The sequence below is a fragment of the Natrix helvetica genome (assembly GCF_964273705.1).
Source record: "Natrix helvetica genome assembly, chromosome: 7".
NCBI lineage: Eukaryota > Metazoa > Chordata > Lepidosauria > Squamata > Natricidae > Natrix > Natrix helvetica.
This window is the reverse complement of record NC_138558.1, coordinates 4,252,395-4,277,010: the sequence shown is the minus strand read 5'-3', so window position 1 is coordinate 4,277,010 and position 24,616 is coordinate 4,252,395. Positions and strand designations below refer to the sequence as shown.

The 24,616-nt window shown below is 47.6% G+C and overlaps 2 protein-coding genes across 4 annotated transcripts; both read right to left on the bottom strand.

Moving 5' to 3' along the window:
* Positions 1–586: 586 nt before the first annotated feature.
* UBOX5 (U-box domain containing 5) lies at positions 587–19,380 on the bottom strand. Of its 3 annotated transcripts, none has more exons than XM_081960397.1 (6): positions 19,240–19,380; positions 9,783–9,869; positions 8,384–8,484; positions 5,288–6,479; positions 2,023–2,181; positions 587–1,062 (listed from the first exon to the last, which is right to left on the bottom strand). In XM_081960397.1, the coding sequence occupies exons 3-6, from the start codon at positions 8,435–8,437 to the stop codon at positions 854–856; spliced, it is 1,614 nt and encodes a 537-aa protein (XP_081816523.1). In that variant the 5' UTR covers positions 8,438–8,484; positions 9,783–9,869; positions 19,240–19,380; the 3' UTR covers positions 587–853. The 3 variants fall into 3 exon arrangements, with proteins under 3 accessions (XP_081816523.1, XP_081816524.1, XP_081816525.1); XM_081960398.1 differs by having other exon boundaries at positions 19,250–19,367; XM_081960399.1 differs by lacking the exon at positions 19,240–19,380 and adding an exon at positions 18,665–18,688.
* Positions 12,921–19,219, bottom strand: FASTKD5 (FAST kinase domains 5). The gene is made up of 2 exons (XM_081960371.1): positions 18,979–19,219; positions 12,921–16,368 (listed from the first exon to the last, which is right to left on the bottom strand). The coding sequence occupies exon 2, from the start codon at positions 16,343–16,345 to the stop codon at positions 13,937–13,939; it is 2,409 nt and encodes an 802-aa protein (XP_081816497.1). The 5' UTR covers positions 16,346–16,368; positions 18,979–19,219; the 3' UTR covers positions 12,921–13,936.
* Positions 19,381–24,616: the final 5,236 nt, after the last annotated feature.

Sequence of the window (24,616 nt, the reverse complement as noted above, 5' to 3'; positions counted from 1 at the left end):
GTTCTCCTTTTAACGGATCCTGCTTGAGCAGGGGGTTGGACTAGAAGACCTCCAAGGTCCCTTCCAGCTCTATTCTGAATTGAACTGAATAGTGAACTGCTAATTGCTCCCTTTTGTCAACAGGAAGCCACTGATAATATGGGCAGTTTGAAACATGGCCAAAGAATGGAATTGAAATGATACAGATGCAAAGTTTTACATATAAACTAGCTGATAACTCGGCTTTGCCCGGGTATTTATTTATAGCGGGGAAACGCCCGGACCAAACGTAATTTCTGATGTTGAATTTTCCCCTCTTACCAGAGAGGGAGCCCCCTTGTGGAGTACTGTGAAGCTGTTACCCTGGCAATTCCACTGTGCTGTACAGTAGAAGCAATTTTAAGGCACAACAGGCTGTATCTTAACAGAACACACAGACTGAGGGGTTTTAGGAGTGTCTTACCTCCACAGTATTTGTTTCCAGTTTGGTTGAAATTGCTTGAGGCGTTCCAGAGTTATGCTGGAACACACACACACACAAACACACACACACACAGAGTGCCATTTTTATATATACAGTAGAGATGAACTGTTTTTGGAGACAAAATAATAATAATAGAGAAGCATATGGCTTTATTATCCTTTTGATTCCTCCAGTTCTAAAACGCTACTGTCCTAGCATGTATAACCTCACCAGTTCCTTCGTTTTTTAGTACGGCGTGTGTAGGGTTGTTGTCGTTGTGCGACTCAGCGGTGGCAGTGGAGGGAGGGGGGGGAGAGAGGAACCAGTCCTGCCTCTTGGCTACCGCGAGGAAGCCTGCCCGGGGCTAAATCTCCCAACTCCGAAGAGCACGTCCCCCGTTCTCTTTCCCTCTCAAAAATGGACCCTCGAAATGTCGTGGGTGGCAAACAGCCTTTTGCAATTCATACACAGGATGGACAAGGATTTCTGCTGGTCAGCCAAGCAAGCGCGGCACACCAGATGCCGGCACGGGAGCTGGTAGACGGCCTCGGTTTTGAAGTAGGAAGAAAAGGCTCGGGAACAGGTTGAACATCCCTGGGGGCCGATGCTCCTGTTGTGTTCTGGGGGAGAAAGAAAAACACACAAAAGTGAAAATGTGACTGTTGTGGTCCGACGGCACCCAACAGAGCTGGCAGCAGAGTCGGACGGGGAGGAGGTTGGGGAGGAACATGGGCCAGTCCTGGGGGGGCTGGGGAAAGCTCAGACGAGGGCTCTGCGCCAGAGGCAGAGAGGGACTCAGACAGCAGCGAGGCAGAGGAACAGCTGGAGCCTGTTCCCAGTGTGCGCATGCGCAGAGCTGCCAAATGAAGGGAACAGCTAAAGAACAGGGGTTGACTTGGGAGGAAGGCAATGGTGGGATTCAATTTTTTTTAAACTACCAGTTCTGTGGGCATGGCTTGGTGGGCATGGCGTGGCATGGTGGGCATGGCGGGCGTGCCGGGGGAAGGATACTGTAAAATCTCCATTTCCTCCCCACTCTGTGTCGGAGGCAGAGAGGGACTCAGACAGCAGCGAGGCAGAAGAACAGTTGGAGCCTGTTCCCAGGGGCATGCGCAGAGCTGCCAGAAGACAAGAGCAACTAAGAAAGCAGGGTCGACTTGGGAGTAAAGCCACACCTTGGAGGTGATTGCCCCCCCCATAGGAAACCAAAGAGGGGCAAATGGGGAGGGGGCTTTTGCAGGAAACAATTCGTTCCTTCGGTCGTTTCAAGAGTGGAAAGTTCTGTTTGTGACTATAAGAGACTCTGTGCCAAGTTTTGCCTTGCCCTGCAGTTGGAAACTAGTTATTTGGCAGTTTTCCAAGCGAGATAAGGTTCGTGTGGATGAATATTCCTCTGAAAGACTGTTTGTTAAGTCTCGCAGACTGTGAAGGAAAGGAATTCATTCCACTCAACATTTCAGCTCCAGAACCTGCTGAATTTCACCCCTTGTGTTAGCCCTATTTTTCTTGTGGGGAAAAAAGACTTAGGGGACCGGTCCCTGAAAAGAAGGGTGAAGAGGCCAACTTTCCCCCGGCTTTACCGTGAGCACCGCATGCCCCATTGAAGTCGCTGGAGCTGCTGCTGCTGTGCCCGGGTTGCCCGCCTTTGGCTAAACTCGCAGTGAACGGCATCGTGCTAAGTGCAGAGTTCAAGGCGCTGTCCAAGCTTTGGGACAACCTCTGTTCATGAGTCGCTGCTTCTGTGAAGAGAGAGAGAGAAAGATGTAGGAAGAGTCAAATGCCACCCCCTCCCTGGCAAATCAAGCTACTGAAATGTGTTTATTGGTCTGTCAAATATATATATAGCTGCCTATCTCACCAAAAGCAACTCTGAGTAGTAGCACACAACAATCAGGTGAGAAATAACAAATGACAATAAACTTGACTTTGGGCCAATCACCTGGTGACTGTGAGTTCTAGTCCTGCCTTAGGCATGAAAACTTGCTGGGTGACTTTGACCCAATCACTAGGTGACCATGAGTTCTAGTCCTGCCTTAGGCATGAAAGTCGGCTGGGTGACTTTGGGCCAATCACCTGGTGACTGTGAGTTCTAGTCCTGCCTTAGGCATGAAAGTAGGCTGGGTGACTTTGACCCAATCACTAGGTGACCATGAGTTCTAGTCCTGCCTTAGGCATGAAAGTCGGCTGGGTGACTTTGGGCCAATCACCTGGTGACTGTGAGTTCTAGTCCTGCCTTAGGCATGAAAGTAGGCTGGGTGACTTTGACCCAATCACTAGGTGACCGTGAGTTCTAGTCCTGCCTTAGGCATGAAAGTAGGCTGGGTGACTTTGACCCAATCACTAGGTGACCGTGAGTTCTAGTCCTGCCTTACGCATGAAAGTAGGCTGGGTGACTTTGACCCAATCACTAGGTGACTGTGAGTTCTAGTCCTGCCTTAGGCATGAAAGTAGGCTGGGTGACTTTGACCCAATCACTAGGTGACCGTGAGTTCTAGTCCTGCCTTAGGCATGAAAGTAGGCTGGGTGACTTTGACCCAATCACTAGGTGACCATGAGTTCTAGTCCTGCCTTAGGCATGAAAGTAGGCTGGGTGACTTTGACCCAATCACTAGGTGACCGTGAGTTCTAGTCCTGCCTTACGCATGAAAGTAGGCTGGGTGACTTTGACCCAATCACTAGGTGACCGTGAGTTCTAGTCCTGCCTTAGGCATGAAAGTAGGCTGGGTGACTTTGACCCAATCACTAGGTGACCGTGAGTTCTAGTCCTGCCTTAGGCATGAAAGTAGGCTGGGTGACTTTGACCCAATCACTAGGTGACCGTGAGTTCTAGTCCTGCCTTAGGCATGAAAGTAGGCTGGGTGACTTTGACCCAATCACTAGGTGACTGTGAGTTCTAGTCCTGCCTTAGGCATGAAAGTCGGCTGGGTGACTTTGGGCCAATCACCTGGTGACTGTGAGTTCTAGTCCTGCCTTAGGCATGAAAGTAGGCTGGGTGACTTTGACCCAATCACTAGGTGACTGTGAGTTCTAGTCCTGCCTTAGGCATGAAAGTAGGCTGGGTGACTTTGACCCAATCACTAGGTGACCGTGAGTTCTAGTCCTGCCTTACGCATGAAAGTCGACTGTATGACTTTGGGCCAATCACCTGGTGACTGTGAGTTCTAGTGCTGCCTTAGGCATGAAAACTTGCTGGGTGACTTTGACCCAATCACTAGGTGACCATGAGTTCTAGTCCTGCCTTACGCATGAAAGTCGACTGTATGACTTTGGGCCAATAACCAGGTGACTGTGAGTTCTAGTGCTGCCTTAGGCATGAAAGTTGGCTGGGTGACTTTGACCCAATCACTAGGTGACCATGAGTTCTAGTCCTGCCTTACGCATGAAAGTCGACTGCATGACTTTGGGCCAATCACCTGGTGACTGTGAGTTCTAGTCCTGCCTTAGGCATGAAAGTAGGCTGGGTGACTTTGACCCAATCACTAGGTGACCATGAGTTCTAGTCCTGCCTTACGCATGAAAGTCGGCTGTGTGACTTTGGGCCAGTCACCTGGTGACTGTGAGTTCTAGTCCTGCCTTAGGCATGAAAGTTGGCTGGGTGACTTTGAGCCAATCACCAGGAGACAGTGAGTTTTGCCTTAGGCATGGAAGTCATTTGGGTGTTTTTGAGCCAATCACCAGGTGACTGTGAGTTCTAGTCGTGGCTTAGGTATGAAAACTGACTGGGTGACTTTGAACCAATCACCAGCAGACAGGGAGTTCTAGCCCCGCCTTAGGCATGAAATCTGACTGGATGACTTTGGGCCAATCACTAGGAGATGGCAAATCTAGTCCCGCAGTAAGCATGGGTGACTTTGAGCCAATCACCAGGCGACCATGAGTTCCAGTCCTGTCTTAGGCATGAAAACCAGCTGGGTGACTTTGGCCCAGTACCCCTTTATCTTTCTCAGCCCAACCCACCGGCACAGGATTGTTATTGTGGGGGGAAAAGGAGGAGGAAGCTGTGTTGAGTTACCCTGTTTCCCTGAAAATAAGACCTCCCCGGATAATAGGCCCAATCGGGATTTTGAGTGCATGCGCTAAAATAAGCTCTCCCCCCAAAATAAGCCCTCCCCAATGACATTGCAGAATATTACAAAAAAGGTACTCAGCTAAACATCCTCCCCGCGGGACGGTCCCCCCATAGAAACCGGAAGAGGTTAGGTGGGATGAATGGGGAAAGATGGGGGGAAATTGGGGAGAGATACTAAAACAACAGGGTTAAAAAGGAGAAAAAAGATTGGAAAGAAAAAAACACAGAAATTTTAAGATTAAGAAAAAAAAAACCATAGGTAAATGGGTAGAGAGAAGAGAATATGAGAGAAGTGAAGTTCCCGAGAGACTCAGAGAAAATGATTGAAAGGAGGAAAGAAAGAAAAGGATTTGCTAGTAGAATAGAATGAAATTTGGTAAATAAAGCCAACGGTATATATTCAATCTGATGCGAGAGAAAGAGATTAATAGTATTAACTTGTAAATCACTAATGAAATGAAATGTTTACTATATAAATATAAATTTGAGGATATATGTTATTAAAGCAGAATAATAGATGGAAATGATGTTAAGTTGGATTAATTTAAAGAGGCAAATAATGAGATTGTTTATATATCAAGAAGAAATTAAAACTAAGCGGAAGAATACCGAATGAAAATAAGAGAGACTGAAATGTAAAATGAAAAGATGCATAAAAGAAAATGTAAAAGAGGGGGAAAACTGGACGACGTTTATAAAAGAAGTTAAAATATGTAATAAAAAAAATTAAAAACAACTTTGTTTCCAAAAAAGAAACCGGAAAAGGCTCGGGATACCTGTGGAGCAATCCATCTGCGATGAATTCAAATCCCACTCCGTCTTCACCCTCTTGCTGTGGAACCCTAAGCTGGATGCCACGGCAAAGTCCACCGTCGAAAAGCATCCGGGATCCGAGCCGCCCTCCTGGTTCTGATCCACCAGGTCGATTTTCCGTTTGAGCGAAGACATGGCGAGGGAGGACGCAACCACCGTCCCTGAGGCTCGGCTCCTGCCCAGCAGATTCACGCCGGGGATGTTATGCTGGAGGAGGAAGTGGTCGATCCTGGCCTTGAGGGATGGGTGGGGAAGGGGCTGCGAATGCGGGCTGAACGCCACCCCCGTGAACGGGTCGCTGGGCACCCGGCCCCACGTCGCCTCGCTGCGGTTGCATTTCTCCAGGGTCCCGTGGTCGATGACTTTCCCGGAGGGCAGCAGCATGGGCAGAGTCATGATCTCCAGGGTGATGGGGTCCAGGAATTCTTCGGGGATGTCCTGGAGAACCTCCACCAGCTTCCGCTCCTGGTGGTCGGCATGTCCGAAGGGACCGACGTTGCTCTCCATCGCCAGAGGGAGGGTGGGGAGTTGACCTTCCGAGGAGTCCAACGAAGATTTGGCAGCGAGCTGGAGGACATCATCCACCACTTCGTGAGAGCAGCTTTTGGCCGGCTGGCCCCAGACCTCGACTCGCTTGATGGAAGGCAAGCCGCTGCCCGCCACGTGAGTGATGCAGATTTTCAGGTGCGAGACGCTGTTTAAGGACGTCGGGCCTTTATTCCATAAGTCCAAAGAGGCGGAACCGGGAAAGGAGAGGAAGGGGTCTGTTTGGTGATGGAAGGGAGGTCTGGGCCGGAAGCCCCGATGGCCGAAGGTCACTTTGCTTTGATTCTTTAAGACGGCTTTGCCCACCAGCGTGAAGCTCTCTTTGTCCAACGCGGAATGCTGCTGGCTGGACGGGGCGGAGAAGAGGGGCTCGGGGCTATTCCAACAGGCCTTAGTGGATGAGGTAGCGGTATAAATATCCAAGCCGGTGATGTTGTGGCAAGACCCGGAAGAAGTATCGATATTAATCCGGCAGATTTCCACGTTGAAAGGGAAGGAGATCGTCACATGCACCGGCGGCTTGATGAAGTATTCGCAGCGGAAGCCGCGGTGTCTCCTGACGGGGTCTTCAGAGACGAGGTTTTCCACTTCGTAGCCATCGGCGGAAATCTACAATTCAGGATAATGGTCAGTGATGGGGAATACAGGCAGTCCTCAGCTTACAAGGGAGGCCAAAATTTCTGTGACAGTTAGTGAGTCTCAGGCCGTTTTACAAGCTTTCTTGCCAGGTTTGTTAAGTGAATCTCTGTGGTTGTTAAGTGAAGAATGCGGCTGTTAAAGGAATCCACCTTCCCCATCGGCTTTGCTTGTCAGAAGGTCACCAAAGGGAATCACGTAACCCTGGGACACTGTGACGGTTGTAAGCATGAGTCAGTTGCCAAGCATCTAAATTTCAATCAGGCGACCGCGGGGATGCTTGCAATGGCCGTTAAGTCACTTTTTACAGTGCTGTTGTTAACTTTGAACAGTTGCTAAAACGAAGTGAGTCGAGGGCTACCTGTAGACTGGACAACCGTTTGTCTGGGATGGTATAATAAATTCTCCCGTCTTGAGCTAGGGGTTGGAATAGAAGACCCCCTCCCCTTTGAGCTGTAGGATTCTGCCTTGACCTGCCAGTGGGGCTGGTGACAGACTCAAGACAGTGAGCAGGTTGGGGAGGAAGATGGGTCAGTCCTGGAGTCTGGGGAAGGCTCTAATGAGGGCTCTGTGTCGGAGGCAGAGAGGGGGCCAAGACCGTCTGACTGTTATCAGCTGCCTTCAGAGTCAGACATCAGTGAGGCAGAAGAACAGCTAGAGCCTGTTCCCAGTGTGTGCATGCTTAGAGCTGCCAGGAGAAGGGAACAACTAAGGAACAAGGGCCGACTTAGGAGTAAAGGCACAGGTGGATGGTGAATGGCCCCTCCCATAGGGAATAAAAGAGGAGCAAAAGGGGAGGGAAGTTTGCAGGAGACAATGAGTTCAATTCCTTAGGGTGAAGAACTGTTCCTGACTTCTTGCCAAGGAATTGCTGCTACAGCGTGGTGTTTAGAACATAGAATCTGTTCCGACCTAGGCTTCCTAAAAGCACGAAGCCGACTCCTCGTCCCGATAAACCCCCTTTTATTTAGGTTAAAGGGAATTCCTCTCTAGCAAAGTCCTGGCCAACAGGAGTGTCAAACCAGGAGTGTCAAACTCAATTTCACTGAGTACCACATCAGGACTGTGGTTAACCTCAGGTGGGGCAAACCTCAGGTGGGGCAGGGTTGTGTGGCTGACTGGGTGGGCATGGCCAGTTGGACACCACTCCCAAAACTGCTGGAATGATTTCTCTTTGCATTTGGGTAGACCAGGATGGTCCCACAGGCAGCATCCAACAACATCATGGGCCTTGAGTTTGGAAACACCCCCCTCCCCCGTTCTAAACCACCTGTTTACCGGCTGTCGCTCTGCAGGTGCCCTTATTTTCATTTCTGAGAAAGGATTTGCATAAAGCAGCAGGGAATGCGAACTACGGACTGAGTCAACGTGTCCCTTCATCCCTACGACGGTTTCTTCCGCTGATGCAGAACTGCTCCACTCATTGTCTATTTTGCTGTATTATACAGGTGGTCCTCGACTTACAACTGTTCATTTGGTGACGGTTCAAAGCTACAAAGGTACTGGAACAAGGGACTTAAAACCGTTTTTTTCACACTTATGACCATTGCAGCATCCCTGCGGTCAAAATTCAGACGCCTGACCAACAGATTCATACTTATGACTGTCGGGGGCAACGTGATCCCCTTCGGAGACCTTCTGACGAGCCGAGCCAAGAGCGAAGCCGGATTCACTTAACGACCATGTTGGTTGCTTAATAACTGCAGTGACTCGCTTCACAACTGCAGGAAGAAAGGTGGTAAGACGGGGCAAACGTTCACTCAATCCGCTCAACAACAGTCTCGCTTAGCAGCAGAAATGCTGGGCTCAATGGTGGCCGTACGTCGAGGACCACCTGTATTGTAGTAATTGTGCTGCGTTGTACTTTTTTTTTTTACCTTGTTGCAGTGAATTCTTGGCTTGAACTGTGGAAGGCAGAGATTAATCACCATATTTATGGATGTAGACAGAAATCGACTTCCCGAATTTTAATCTGGCTCTACGATACAAACACAGAATATTTTTAAAATCATAGCAAATGGCGGATGATAAAAAAGAATATGAGATTTGTGATGGGTCACACTGAAGGCCTGGCTGACCAAGGCTGTTTGCGTAACCACCAAGGTCAAAATCTTGGGGTTCCCCAAAGGATGCTGGGAGCACCACTTCTTCCTTTCCCTTCCTGCGGCTAAGAGACCTGCCCTTTTCTACACAATTGCAATGAGCTGACGTGAATTCTTCATTCTAAACATGGAAATGATGGCCATCGGTCCTTACAGAAACAAATTGTAGGATGCCGGCTCAAGAATTCTGGGAGTTAAAATTCACAAGTCCTAAAAGGGCCATAGTTTCCCTCATGCTGCCTCAGGAATTCTGGGAGTTGAAGTCCACAAGCCATAAAAGGGCCATAGTTTCCCTCATGCTGACTGGGGAATTCTGGGAGTTGAAGTCCAAGGGCCTTAAGGCTGGACACCACTGGCCTAGAAGTTGGAAAACTACAAGGCCAATTCTATCAATACCATTTGATATAGGACATATATTGCATCGTGTATAATCCATTCATTTTCAGTGTAGATTAATCAATCACTCTGACAACATCTGTCAAGTGATGTTTTGGACATGGTGACAAAGTAGAACAGCGTTTCTTAACCATGGCAGTTTGAAGATGTGTGGACCTCAACTCCCAGTATTCCCCAGCCAGCACAGCACAGGTCTACAAACTGGCAACTTGAAGATTTGTGGATTCCAACTCCCAGAATCCCCCAGCCAGCTATGCTGGATGGGGAATTCTGGGAATTGAAATCCACACATCTTCAAACTGCCATAGTTGATATCTATCTGTACTTGCCATATCTCCCTCTCTCTCTGTCTTTCTTTCTCTCCCTCTCTTTCTGTCTCAGTCTCTCCCTTTCTCATCTCCCTCCCTCCCTCTCTGCCTCTCTACAAGGGCTGGAAGAAGCGCCCACGAGATATGGCAAGTACAGGGGTGCTTCGTTCCCACTCTGGAATATGGAGGGAGTCTCCATTCCCCCGCCGTCACCTTTACCTTCTCAAGCCAGGTAGGGAGTGATCGGGAAAGAAGGGTGAGGAGCGGGGCCAGCCAGTGGTGGGTTCAGCCAACAGGGAGCCACAGCAGGGGGACAAAAGAGCCACATGCGGCTCCAGAGCCGCAGGTTGCACAAATATATGTTTCTACTAACTTTTGTTCACGAAGTTCACTTGTGTCTCTCCCGGCGCTTCGAGATTTTACAAATGAAGGAGTTTCACAATTTAAAGTTGTATGTGTGTCAAAGGTACCTGGTTCCTTTCAATCTTCAATTTGAGCTTCAATTCATTGTATTCTTCTATTAGGACAACCTTACGATATTACAGGTCTGGTGGCACCTGCCAACGAATATAAATTGTTTTGGTATCATGGCTAATCTGAAAAAATAACACCTGCATTGTCGTGATGGAAGCCTGCTGAAGTTGGACAGCAATACGGTTTATATCCCGGTTTAACCAGAGAAAGTTGTAATTCGCTGTCCATTTGTAGCCCAGTACTGGTAGTCCTTGACTTACGACCACAATTGAGCCCAATGGTTCTGTTGCTAGGTGAGACAGTCATGAAGTGAACTTTGCCCCCATTTTATGATCTTTCTTGTCATGGTTGTTAAGTGAATCACTGCAGTTGTTAAGAACACGGTTGTTAAGTGAATCTTTGATTTTGCTTATCAAAAGGTCGCAAAATGGGATCACGTGACCCCAGATTCACTGCAACCGTCATAAATATGAGCCAGTTGTCAAGCGGCTGAATTTTGATCACATGACCCTGGGGATGTTGCAATGCTTGTAAGTGTGAAAAACGTTCATAAGTAATTTTTTTAGTGCCATCGTAACTTTGAACAGTCACTAAATGAACTGCTGTAAGTCGAGGACTACCTGTGTTACAATTCACAGAATATAATATCTGTTGACATCATTCTCAAAATACAATAGAATTATATTGAGCCATGATGGCGCAGTGGTTAGGATGCAATATTGCAGGGTAATTCTGCCAACTGCCAGGAGTTCGATCCTGACTCACTCAGGGTGGACTCAGCCTTCCATCCTTCTGAGGTCGGTAAAATGAGGACCCATATTGTTGGGGGCGAGATGTTGACCGCTTAGAGAGGGCTGTAAAGCAACGGGAAGCGGTATATAAGCCTAAGTGCTATTGCCTTCAGTCTGCAAAGCTAATTTGGATTCTACTCATAAATGGAGGAGAGAAATAAACAATAAATTTAAGTTGTGTGAAGATTAAACAACAAAGATTAATGGAGGCTAAAAAAATAGGAATAATGGTTGCAGGAATTGAGTATGTCTAGAATTGGGAAAAGGACTAGGGAAGACCTGATTGCAGGGATCCAATATTTGAGGGGCTGCCATAAAAAGGAAAAAGGATGCGGTGGCTCAGTGGCTACGACGCTGAGCTTGTCGATCAGAAAGGTCGGCAGTTTGGCGATACAAATCCCTAGCACCGCGTAACGGAGTGAGCTCCCGTGACTTCTCCCAGCTTCTGCCAACCTAGCAGTTTGAAAGCACGTAAAAAATGCAAGTAGAAAAATAGGAACTACCTTTGGTGGGAAGGGAACAGCGTTCTGTGCGCCTTTGGCATTGAGACATGCCAGCCACATGACCACGGAGACACCACGGACAGCGCTGGCTCTTCGGCTTTGAAACGGAGAGGACCACCGCCCCCTAGAGTTGGGAACGACTAGCCACGTATGCGCGAGGGGAACCTTTACATAAAAAGAGAGGGATGTTTGTGTGTGTTCCACCTATTCTTCAAAATGCCTGAAGGCAGGACAAGAAGCAATGGATGGAAACTAAGCAAGAAGAGAAGCAACCTAGAACTACAGAGCCATTTGGGGCTCAATTGTAGCCATAAGGACTACTTGTCCACATGCAAATTTATATCAAAGTGGTGTGCAAATAAAGAAGTGATTTCCCTGGGCTATTTCCTGACTTCCCAGTCTAACCCGCACTCCAAGGATTTCCTAGTGGTCTCCCATTCAAATAGTTATAAGGCCTAGTCCTACTTAGCTTCCAAGATCAACCGGCATGGGACAGATGCTGCCATCGACCCCGATTAATCCACGCACACATCCAACTCTCTTTCTCACTCACGCGCATACTACCCCCCCCCCCACAAAGCATTTTACAATTCTCTCCAAATTCCAGCAAATTTTAATTCCCATTTCACAGACTGCCAAGCGGTGGGTGAGAAATTTAACATGAGGTGTGCTCACTCGTGTGCAAACTGACCGCTGGATTTTATATATAACTAGCTGATAACCCAGTGCAATCCCGGGTATTTATTTATCCCAACCTTCCTTTCATGAACGTCGCCGCAATTTCTAATGTTGGATTTTCCCCCTTACCAGAGGGAGCCCCCTTGTGGAGTACTGTGAAGCCACTACCATAGCAACTCCACAACACCGTACAGTAGAAGCCATTTTAAGGCACAACAGGCTGTATCTTAACAGAACACACACCCCAAGGGGATGTTCGGGGTGTCTTACCCCCATAGTATTTGTTTCCAGCGAGTAAGTCATTTGTATAGCAAGTATGGTTGAAATTGCGCCAGGCATTCCAGAGTTATGCTGGAACACACACACACATATACCCTTACACATATCCAGGGCCATTTATATGGGAGGGAGCTCACTCCTCCCTCTTTCTGTCCTTCGGCTCATCATAGAAAACCATCCAGGCAGAAACCCATATTTTTATTTTTAATGTTGCCTTTTTATATTTGTGTTGTATTTGTGAGCTCCCTCCCATATTTGGGCATACCAGGGGTTGTAACACAAATACATACCTATTTCCCTGGCTTAGCTGATAAAGGAGGAGAGCCTGTGGTGTAGTGGCTAACAAATCTGCCTAATATGTAACACATCCCAGGTTCAAATCCCAGTAAGGGTATGGCTAGCTGATGAGAGCTAAATAGCTTGAAATGGATCCATACTAGTCTCCCTTTATTTATTTATCAGCACAAATACAACACAAATATAAAAAGGCAACATTAAAAATAAAAATATGGGTTTCTGCCTGGATGGTTTTCTGTGATGAGCTGAAGGACAGAAAGAGGGAGGAGCGAGCTCCCTCCCATATTTGGGCATACCAGGGGTTGTAACACACAAACATACATACATACATACATACATACATACATATATATATATATATGCTGGTTTTGTTGTATTCAGGTCTTTTCCCGTGTAAGGTTGAGATTGTCTTTGCAACGTTTCGGCAGGATCTCACCTGCCATCTTCAAGCGTGGGCTTAAAATGGGAACGGAGTACAACAAAACTCGAAATAGATCTATACTAGTCTCCCTTTATTTATTTATCAGTACAAATACAACACATACATACATACATATAATTTGCTTTCCTTGGTTTTTTCACGTTACGACAGCTGCTCCTTTGGGAACGAAGGTATGAAACATAAGTCAAATAAAACGGCATTAGAAGTTATGTTTTATTTTCTTAAGGATGACAGTGAAACCCTTTCGCCCTCAAAGAGACATGATGAAAACTAGCACTGCCCCTCCTCAAATATTATCTACGACCCTTGCAAAGGGACACGAAATCAGAAATTAAGCAGCTTGGAAAAACAAGCGTTGCTCACAAAGTGGGCTTCCATCTATGTCAGAGGAGTCAAACTAGTGGTTCAGATGCGTCGTATGCTGGCCCCACTCCCGTCCAGTTTAGTGAAGGGGGAAAAAGTCCCGATATGTCACGTGACGCTGCGAGTTTGACACCCCGATCTTTTGTCATCTCAAAAGCTAAAAACTCAAGTCATCGCCACTGTTGTGGCCTGCCAATGGCCAGTGGATCTGGCAGCAGATTGGGACAGTGAGGTGGTTGGGGGGGAACCTGGGCCAGTCCTGGAGTCTGGGGAAGGCTCTGATGAGGGCTCTGTGTCGGAGGCAGAGAGGGGGCCAGAGCCGTCTGACAGTTATCAGCTGCCTTCAGAGTCGGAGATCAGTGAGGCAGAAGAACAGCTGGAGCTGTTCCTGATGTGCGCATACACAGAGTTGCCAGACAAAGGGAACAGCTAAAGAACAGGAATCAACTTGGGAGTAAGGCCACAGGTGGATGGTAAATGGCCCCTCCCAGAGGAAATAAAAGGGGAGCGAAAGGGGAGTGGAGTTTGCAGGAGACAATTATTTCATTCCTGCATTCTTGCCAAATATTGCGGTGTCTGAAAGATATCGTCCTGGCCACTCTCCAAGCCTGATGAAGGTCGGTAATTATGAGCTATCTTGAAAGACTGGGGAAGAGGAAAAATTTTGCTGGAAAGGAATTCACTGTCAATTAATTAAAAGGGGTTTATCGGGATGAGGACTCGGCTTCGTGCTTCTGGGGAAGCCTAGGGCAGAACAGCCACGAGGAATTTTCATCTGCCTCTACAGCATGTTTTGGCTACCTTTCAAACACTTTCTGGTACAAATACTTCCGCTGTTCCTCCCGGTTACATTTGAGTAATGGAAACCACTCCCAAAAAGGCAGTTCTACTGGCACGTATCCAATTTGGCGGAGCTGCCTCCTTTTCATGGCGTGGAGCCCCAGCAGCTCTTTTGAGTGATATCTGTACTGGTTTCGGTTGGTGACCTGAAGAGCTAATTTCACATATTCCTGCTGCTCCTGGTTTATCGGAGAGTGTCGTCCTTCAGCTTTTGCATCAGCTGAAGTCTCCAAACCGGGTTCGGCATCAGAAAATTCCATTTTTTTCCAAATAGGCAGTCCGTGAAGTTCTTCTCTTTTCTGAATACGCTGGTCTTTCTCGCTTTCCTTGGACTGGCTAAGCGGTTTCCCTTTCAAAAGCCGATTAATGATGTTATCGGTGAGGAAGGCGCCATTTTTTTTCAGTTCCAAGCGCTCCCCGGCCGCGCCTTCTGAATTAAATGGCAACGGCTTTTGGTTGGTGTCTAAGCGGATTTCCAAATCCACGGACCTGATGTGAGGCAAGACCGCGTGCAGCTTGATAAACTGGGGGCCGCCCAGCACGTCCTCCAGGAGGGACCAAGCCACCTCGAATTCCTGCCTCATGACATAATTCCGCATTTTTCCCGCCATCTCTCGCTTGCTTTGAGCGGTCAGGCGGCTGCCGGTGTAGCCCGGGCACTCGATTCCCACCGTCCCGTCGAGGGTGAAAAAATCTTTCCAGAGATCGTGTTTACAGATGCTGCTTAATTCGATAAACTCGGGACTCAAGACATAGTCGAGCAAATCGTAGGGGAAATGCTGCACAAATGCCAAGCCAATTAAGGAAGTGATAAGATGCTCGGGGAATTTATTGTACTCAAACATCCTGGATTCCAGCTGTTCCAACAGGGTGGCGTAAAACTCTTCTCCATTGGGAGGATGGTAGTTCAAGGTTCCGAATGACCACAACAATTTCGCGATGTCTTTGGTACGGCAAGACGCCGCCTTGGAGGGGACCGTGGCCGCGATCGCATTGAGGATGTCTTCGTTGCAATAATGCAATGAGGAGCACGCGAAGGCAATGTGCATGACCCCCGGGATGCTGAGAGCGGGGATCCTGGGAGGAATAACATGCCCCAGCTCCTTTAGAAATTCCAGGTGGTCCAGGTGAATCCCACGGAACATTTTGAGCACATTGATGATGGCAAAATTGCTCATGTCTCCCAGGGAGCCGCAGATTCTGTCTCCGATTTTTCTCAAGAGGGGTTCGGACATATTACTCTGCGACTTGAAGAAGCCTAAGCAGATGACCCCGACTTCCTCCAGATTGAGGGCATGCAAATGTTTCAAGACCGAGGCCTCCAACTTCTTCACTAACTCTTCGGGGGCCTTCCGGCCTTCGCCGACGATGTAGACCAGTTGCACCAGCTGAGTCACAGACGGATCCTTCCAGTTCACGTTGACGTCGTTCAACATGGCGTCCAGGTATTGAGGGACCTTGCAGTTCAAGCAACGCCACAGATCGGCTACCAGCAGCTGCTGATTCAAGCTCAGGTCCTCAACCCGTCGGACGCATTCGTCTTCCACGACCCTCAACATGTAATGGGTGGGCGGAGCTCCTAAGGTGACAAAGGCCTTCAGGAGCATGATCAGCTCCGCGTTCCCGAACAGGCGGATGTTCTTAATGACGCCCTGACACAGCACCTGGAATCTGGGGCTAGATTTGAACGCCTGGTGTTTGTCCGCCGGCAAATGGCTCAGCCGGAAGAAAGACTTCACGATGTCCTTGGGTTTCATGTACTCTTTCAACACGGAGACGTTCTGGAGGATGAAGTGAGACTCTTCAGCGGAAAGGGGGCAGCGGCATTCCTCTGGGCTGTAACACAGAGACACGTACTCGGGCCTTTGCTTCTGGAATTGTCTAGCCACTTCCTTACTGCTGGGAGACCTTAAATGGGTCTCATCCTTGTCATTCCTTACGGAGGACAGCAGCCACGAGTCCCTCAGGGACGCTTGAGTGCAGAAAGCTTTGCTGCTTCCCAAATCCAGAAAAATGTTCTTTGCTCTTGAAAGCCTTGGGAGAGCGAGGACGCTGGCTGTATTCTGGGTGCATCTAATGCTAGTTCTGGAGCAAGTGTCCAGAAGAGCTCCTTCTCTCGAACCTTGGAGGGCATCCTTGTGAAGGAGACACTTGGATTCTCGTGAAACGGAGGGATAATAATGTAATTGGTACCCTGGTAGCTTCCAAGCTTTGCGCACAACGGCAAATTTGGGGTCTCGGCCTCTTCGATGGATGTTTTGGCTCTCTTCTTCTCCGGGGAAGCTCTTCGTGGTCTCCGTCTTGGGAAATGCAGGTGCCTTACAAGATCGCCCTGAAAATCTTCGGCATATTATCCTCGTGGACATGGTCACAATTACCGGGCCAGGTACTGAAAAAAGGGCAGACGGAGAATAAGTGGCTTCCACTTTCTTCTGTCGTTATCAAGAGATATTTTTGAAAGGCTACATTTACCCAGAACGTCAAAGAATCCAAGGCGCTCTACGGCCAAAGAAAACTAACGGAGCAGCTAGATACAACGCTACTTAACTTTTCACGCCCTTCTTTTACATACATTTAGTTTGCTAAGTCTACTAAGCAGGCAACAGTGAGTTCTAGTGTCCCATTGGCATATGCAGAAAAATAAACTCTTGGGACAAGAGTATAAGTTTACTAATGGACCCATACAGGCACAGAAGAAGCAAAGACAATTCTAAAGGTTCCCACAGAAAGCAGCATGGGTAAATTCCCCCTTTTCCCCCTTTAGGCCACCCACTGTCCATCGTCCACCAATCCCAACACATTCTTTGTGTTTTGGGAAACAGTCTGTGCTGGTCTAAAAGTTCTCAAAACATGACCTTGAATTTTTTCAGGCTCAGCCGGCTTGCTTGGCTCCCTCAGCCTCTCCCAACACCCCCAATAATTCTACCCCTTCCCCTTCTGTTTCTGTTGTCAAACTACGAGAAGAATTGCAGATAGTGATAATTCGGGTCAGCCTTGACACCTAGTCCCACTTCAGGAATGACAGACGGCTGGGTGGCTTTGTATCAGCGTTCCAAATATCATCCAAAATTAAACCAGAGTCCAAGGCAAAGCATTGCTCTAGGTTCCAATTTATTAAGAGAGACGTGTTGGCACATCTGTGGAAAACCCGAATCTGAAAGCTTCCTGGGTTTTCCACCCAGTTGAAAGTTCATGATCTTGCCCCCACACCCACAAGACCACCCCATGGTCCAATCTTCTACTGCCACGCTGGCAGTGCCACCCATCCAGTTCCGGTCAGGCTCAGATGTGCAGAGACAAAAGATGACCTTGGGCTTCTAGAAAGGAATTTTGTTTTGGCTACATAACATTCTACTCCTTATCCTATTCCCCCTCCCAATTCCCCACTAATGAAAAAGCATAGTAAAATAATAGTGTGTGTGGCAGGCCAAAGATCCTAAATGGAACCAGCTACAGGCCTGACACTTTGGCTCAATCCCTCTCTCTCAGCCCAACCCACCTCACAGGGTTGTATAGTGCAGTTGGTGACCCCTTGAGAGCTGTAGGCAACGAAAGTTTATTTTAATAGACATGTAATGTGTATTAAATGGGAAAATGGGAGGGGGGTGTTGTACGGAGTTAGATGATATGTAGCCATAACAAAATTCTTTCTAGAAAGCCAAGGTCATTCTTTGTCTTTGCACCTCTGCACCTGACCGGAACTGGATGGATGGAAGATGCTAGCATGGCAGCGGGAGATTGGACCATGGGATGGACTTGTGGATGTGGGGGCAAGGTCTTGAACTTTAAACTGGGTGGGGAAAACCGGGAAGCTTTCAGATTCTGTTTTTCCCAGTTGTGCCAACATGGCTCTCTTAATAAATTGGAACTTTGAGGAATGCTTTGCCTCGGAAACTGATTTAATTTCTGGATGCTATTTGGAACCCTGACATTAACCCAAATCTGACATTAAGTTGCTATGGGGAAAATAGGAAGAGGAAGATGTGTTGGATATATTCAACGCCTTGAGATATTTGTAAAAAGAATGAATGAATGAACTCAGAAATGGAGTCATTTATTTCAGGACTAGAAAATTTTCCACCCTCAACTTTGTTTATTTCTTATTACTGACCCATATAATGGTAAAGGTTCCCTTGGCACATCTGTGCTAGTCGTTCCTGACTCTAGGGGGCGGTGCTCATCGCCATTTCAAAGCCGAAGAGCCAGCGCTGTCCAAAGACGTCTCTGTGGTCATGTGGCTGGCATGACTGAACGCCGAAGGCGCACCGAACGCTGTTCCCTTCCCACCAAAGGTGGCGCCTATTTTTCTACTTGCATTTTTTTTACGTGCTTTCGAATTGCTAGGTTGGCAGAAGCTGGGACAAGTCACGGGAGCTCACTCCGTTACGTGGCGCTAGGCATTCGAACCGCCAACCTTTCTGATCGACAAGCTCAGCGTCTTAGCCACTGTGGCATCGCGTCCCTGACACTCACCCACATGTCATCCTTTTATTTATAAACATACAGAATCCATTGATAGGTCTGATCTCCTCCCTCACACATGTATGTAAAAACACACGGGGATATTAACCCTTGAGCACACATTGCATCCATCCATCCTTTCAGTCTCTCCACCTTGTGGCTAGATGACCCACAAGGTCCCTTCCAGGTCTGTTTTACCTGTAAGTCGTAAGTCGAGGACTTACCTGTAGTTGGGGGTTCAGGAACCCCCCGGAGGTCTACCTGGGGCTATCCAGGTGGGCAGAGGAGAAACACCTCTAGGGCAAAATAGTCTTGGCACTTAACCCAGGCTGGATACCAAAGCTCCTCCCCTTGCCCCTCCCCTTTCCAAAGAGGCTCCGCCCATCACTTTCATATCAGTCTCCATCAATCTCTGAGCTGACAGCAGGTGCACCTGAGAAAAGGGGGGGAAGGGGAGACAGGAGACCCCACCCTTCAGAGTCCTGGAGCAGGAGGAGGAAGCCCCCCCCAGGACCCCCCCCCACCCAGTCGATCATACCGGGCGATTGCGCAATTCCCGGGCAGTGACGTCACAGCTAGGCAGAGCAGCCTTCCCCTCCAGAGACCACCAAGCAGGGGCGGGGCCACGCGGGGCGGGGCTGTGACGTAAGAGGCGCAAGGGGCGGGGATTCGCGAATGCGTTAACCTTTCGCCCTCTGAGAGACGTGGGCGGGGGGGGGGGCGAACCGAACCGCTTCTCCCCTTCACCCCTCTTGGTTTGAAAACACGAGCCACCCCTTCTTCCCCGTCCCACACTCACCGCGGCCTACCCGTCCTTTTCCTTTCCTGCCACGGCCCCTCGGCGAGGCTCCTCTCTTTCTCCTTCCGGTCAGGTGGCCTCACGCACTAACGGCCGGACTTCACCTCGTTCGACAGAGAATCCCGCGCAGGCGCCGTGTGGGGAAAAAACGAGCCGAGGGCCGGAAGGGAAAAGAGGCGGGGCCTCTACTGCTGCGCGCGCATACACGGGTTGGGGGGTGGAAAAAAGAAGTCGCCGGCGACGCCGTTGTGGAGACGCCAGGGGGCGCTCGGGAGCTTGCTCTGCAGTCGTGGAGTCCCAATTTTAATATTCATTTTCTATTATTTAATATTCATAATTAGCAGGAAATTAATTTGCGGGAGAAATAAGGCGCCTCTGCCAATAAGCCCCATTCTCCATTGCAATACCTGCTTTGCCAAGTCTCCTGCTTGGGCGGGGTTGGACTAGATGACCTACAAGGTCCCTTCCAACTCTGTTATTCTGTTATTTTGGGGCGTTCTCATGTGCAACATGTGCACGCTTCAGCTTCAGGCACTGCATCTGCTGGCGGGCAGCCGCAACCAGAGGGGGGATCAGAAGGGACGATGGGGCAGCTACAGGTGGTCCTAGACTTACAACAGTTCATTTAGTGACTGTTCAAAGTTACAACAGCACTGAAAAAAAAATTGACAGGACCGTTTTTTTCACACTTGTTAAGTGTGAAATTCCAGCAACCTGGAATTAAGGAGAAACTTCCTAACAGAGAGAACTATTAACCAGTGGAACAGCTTGCCACCAGAAATTGTACCCTTCTATAAAGCCCTAGTAAGACCACACCTAGAGTACTGCATCCACTTTTGGTTACCACACTGTAAAAAAGATGTTGAGACTCTAGAAAGAGTGAAGAGAAGAGCAAACAAGAGTATTAGGCAACTGGAGGATAAAACATACAATGAACGGTTGCAGGAACTGGGCATGGCCAGTCTAGTGAAGAGAAGGACCAGGGGAGACAGGAGAGCAATATGACAATATTTGAGGGGCTGCCCCAGAGAGGAGGGGGTCAAACTATTTCCCAAAGCACCTGAAGGCCAGACAAGGAAGAATGGATGGAAACTGACCAAGGAGAGATTCAACCTGGAAATAAGGAGGAATTTTCTGACAGTGAGAACAATCAACCAACGGAACAGAAGCTGCCTTGGGGATTTCAGAATCAGAATCGAGCTGGAAGGGACCTTGGAGGTCTTCTAGTCCAGCCCCCTGTTCAAGTTGTGGGAGCTTCATCACTGGAGGCTTTCAAGAAGAAATTGGACTGCCATTTGTCAGAAATGATGCAGGGTCTCCTGCTTGAACAGGGGGCTGGACTAGAAGACCTCCAAGGTCCCTTCCAGCTCGATTCTGATTCTGAAATCCCCATTGACTTTTCTTGGCCATCAGACATGATCATGTGACATGTCCCCCAGAGCACTGCAACCGTCACAAACACGAGTCAATTGTCAAATTTCCAAAATTTGATCAGGTGACGATGGGGAGACTGCAACGGTCGTAAGTGTGAAAAACAGCCACAAGTTAACTTTTTTCCAGTGCCTTTGTAATCATGAACAGTCACTAAATGAAAGCTTAAAATATTGGGTTGAATTCCATTCTCAAAATGAGGCTTAGGTAGTGTTGTTACACTGCGGATTCTTTCAACCGGATTGTCCTCAAAAGGTTACTCGACTTTCCACCACAATGGATCTCAACGTTTATGTTGCTAAGGGAAAAAGTGAGCGTTGCCCCAGTTGACGAGTTTTTTTGCCATAGTTGTTAAGCGATTCACTGCAGTTGTTAATTTAATAATACGGTTGTTAAGTGAACCTGACTCCCCCATTGACTTTGCTGGTTGGAAGGTCGCAAAGCAGGATCACTGCGACCATCATAAATATGAACCAGTTGCCAAACATCCCAGTGTAAAAATCATGAGAGTGTGGGAATGCTGCAGCGGTCATAACTGTGAGAAACAGTCATAAGTCACTTTTTCAGTGCCTTTTACGACTGCTTCGACCAGTCACTAAATGAACTGCTGTAAAGCGAGGACTACCTATATTTGATGGATCAAATCTAGGTTCCTCGCAGCTTTTGATAAATGGCCATAAATAACATATTTTCAAACGGGGGAATTCTAGCAAGAAAGTAAGCTGTACAGCTAATTTTCAGCATGAGCAAGAATTAAATCGGCTTAGAGTCTAATAATTCTAGACATGTTTGTTCAGAAGATAGTCACGATATCTGGTCTAATCTTTTTAAAGTATTGTTAAATTTGTGGCTATAGAAATAACAAGTGGAATCCTAGCCTGGAGCCCTTTGGAATTCAGTGGCATTTACTGACTAAATCTGATTAAGTCAGATTTATCTGCCATCGTGCAGATCCAGAATCACTTGAGAGTTAATCTAAGAGGATCATGTAACACTCCGTTCACTTTCCATGTTTGAAAATTACGTTATGCTAGACTAGGCTTTTATAATCTCATGTTTCAAAGTTTCCCTAGCTTCTTGGCTTGTTTTGCCCTGCAGGAATTCTCATCCATGGAATCCTTCCCAAACTCTCTCTAAATGTATTGAAATCGGCCCTCTTAAAGTCCAAATACATACCTGCTTGTGATTGCATAACGAATCAAGGAGAGAAGCAACCTAGAACTAAGGAGAAACTTCCTGACAGTGAGAACAATTAATCAGTGGAACAACTTGCCACAAGAAGTCGTGAATGCTCCCAACACTGGAAGTTTTTAAGGAGAGATAGGCTAACTATTTGTCGGCAATTGTATACGGCCTCCTGCTTGAGTAGGACTAGAAGACCTCCAAGGTCCCTTCCAAGTCTCATTCTCCAAAGCATATGGCAGGACAAGAAGCAATGGAGGGAAACTAATCAAGGAGAACAGAAAAGGGGGACCATTTGCTTCTAGATGTTGGGTGAAGAAGAAAAAGAGAGAAAAAGGGGCTTGCTCTCTGTTCGGCCCCACCTCTCAGTTTCCTGTTCCTGTGTAAGAAATGTATTCTGATTGGTTGTCAGACTGCCGGGAGGCGGGGGGAGGGGTCTTAGCTAACTTTGTAGGTTGTGTGTCTTTTGAGTCCCGAGCTTGGTTGAGTTCCCAGATGCCATGTGGTGAGTTTGTGTTGCAGACTAACCCTACCTTTGTTATGTAGAATAGACTGGCTCAGGCATTTTAATGGCCCATTGACAAAGGTGGGGCTATTAAGAGTGAGTCTGTTTCCTGCCTAACATGTTTCTCCATTTCTTATCCAGGGAAATATAATAGTCTGCCTTTTTTCATATTTCCTAGGATATTTCATTTTTTCTAGGAGAGGGGTGGGTGCTAACTTCCTACTGTCTGAAATGGTCTAAGGTTCTCAGTTTGAGCAGGGGGTTGGACTAGAAGACCTCCAAGGCCCCTTCCAACTCTTGTTATTCTGTTAAATGCTAAATTCCAATGCAGTGAGTCCTCAACGTACGGCCATAATTGAGTCCCCCCCCCCAAAAAAAAAACCCTGGGTTTTTTTCACCCCAATTTTTTTGGGTTTTTTCCCCAGGCCTTCCCATCTCTAAGCCTACCTTTCTTAATGTAGGAAGTTAAAACCCACCCCTCTCCTAGAAAAAATGAAATATCCTAGGAAATATTGAAAAGGCACAATATTATATTTCCCTGGATGAGAAATGGAGAAACATGTTTTTAGGCAGGAAGCAGACTCACTCTTCATAGCTACCCCCACCTTTGTCAATGGACCATTAAAATGCCTGTGTCGGTCTATTCTACATAACAAAGGACTCCCCCTTCAGCTCCAGGATAATGGGATTAAAGGCATGATAGTATTAGCCCTTTACCCATCTCACCACAGAGCGACTGGGAAGAAGCAATGCTCAACCAAGCTTGGGACTCAAAAGACACACAACCTATGGAGTTAGCTAAGACCACACCGCCCCTGGGAGTCTGACAACCAATCAGAATACATTTCTTACACAGGAGGTGGGACCGAGCAGAGAGTATAAAAAACCCAGGAACTTTCAACAAGCCCCTTTTCTCTCTCTTATTCTTCACCCAACATCTGGAAACATGTGATTCCCCTTTTCTGTTCAGGAACTCAAGCCACGTGGTCCTGTCCACCGTTAAACCATCTTTCCAAGCAGCCTCCGTGTTTTCCAGTGTCTTTTCCCCCCCACTTGGAACTGAACCCAGAAGGACATTTCTTCCAACATTAAAAAGTGTCCAAACATCTTAAAATTGATTCGAACATTGAGAGATCTGGGGACGCAATGCATCCGTCTCTCCAGGACTGTTTTCCTTCTTAGATTTCACCTGGCTTTGTCCTTTCAAGATCTTTTATTCACTCGGTTTTCGTTATTCTTCCTTAACAGTTACAAAGAAATTTGGAGAGTTACTTTACAATTGCAATGGATTCTTACCGTCTTGACTCATTTCGGCATCACCCGCAAGTTCAAATCCGAAATTATTGGTCATCAGGCCAACCGTTAACCCAGTACAAATATCTGTTTCGTCTCTGCCCTGGATGTATTTAATGGATTTGCATAACACTCAAAAACGTTTTGTGTCTTAAATATGACCTAAGTATAAAGGTCATTTATACTCTTTCATTGTATGAAAGAGTGCCATTTATTGAGCTGAAATGGTGATATATAATGGTGTATCGTTATGCTTTGTCACCCATGAAAGACAGGGAGGGACTTTTGACTACAGGTAGTCCTCACTTAGTCACGTCTTGTTCAGCAACCATTTGAAGTTACAACAGTGCTCAACAAGAAGACTTATGGCTGGATCTTTAAGTTGTGGCTATCGCAGTGTCCCCACAGTCACAGGAGCATGATGGGGGAAGTTACGCAGTCACAATGGTCACAGCTTCCCACAGTCACATCACCCCCACTTGGGATCTTCACTGCCATCTTCCAATAAGTCAAGTCAATGAGGAAACCAACCGCCACCTGATGTTGTGCTTAAGGACTGCACATGATTCCTTAACCACCACAGCCTGCACTGTCATTGTACACTGAAGGGCGCATTTAATTTCGTTGTACAAGATGCGATGACAATAAAGTAAACTAAACTATTCATTAGTTTGTCAAAGATATAACAGGATCGCAGTGTAAGTATGAACATGGACATGAACAAAAGGAGTACAAATAAATGGGGATAGTAGGACAGGGACGGTAGACACCAGAGGTGGTATGCTGCCAGATCGCCCCAGTTCATGCAAAGTGGTAGTGGCGGTGGCACAAGGCTCCGCCTGCCCACCCTGTCGTCATTATGGACCTTCTTTGTATGCGCGCACTCTCGCTAATGAACCAGTAGTGAAGAGAATAGAATACCATTATTGGTAGGCATGCTGGTGCGCTTATGCACGGCCTCTTTCC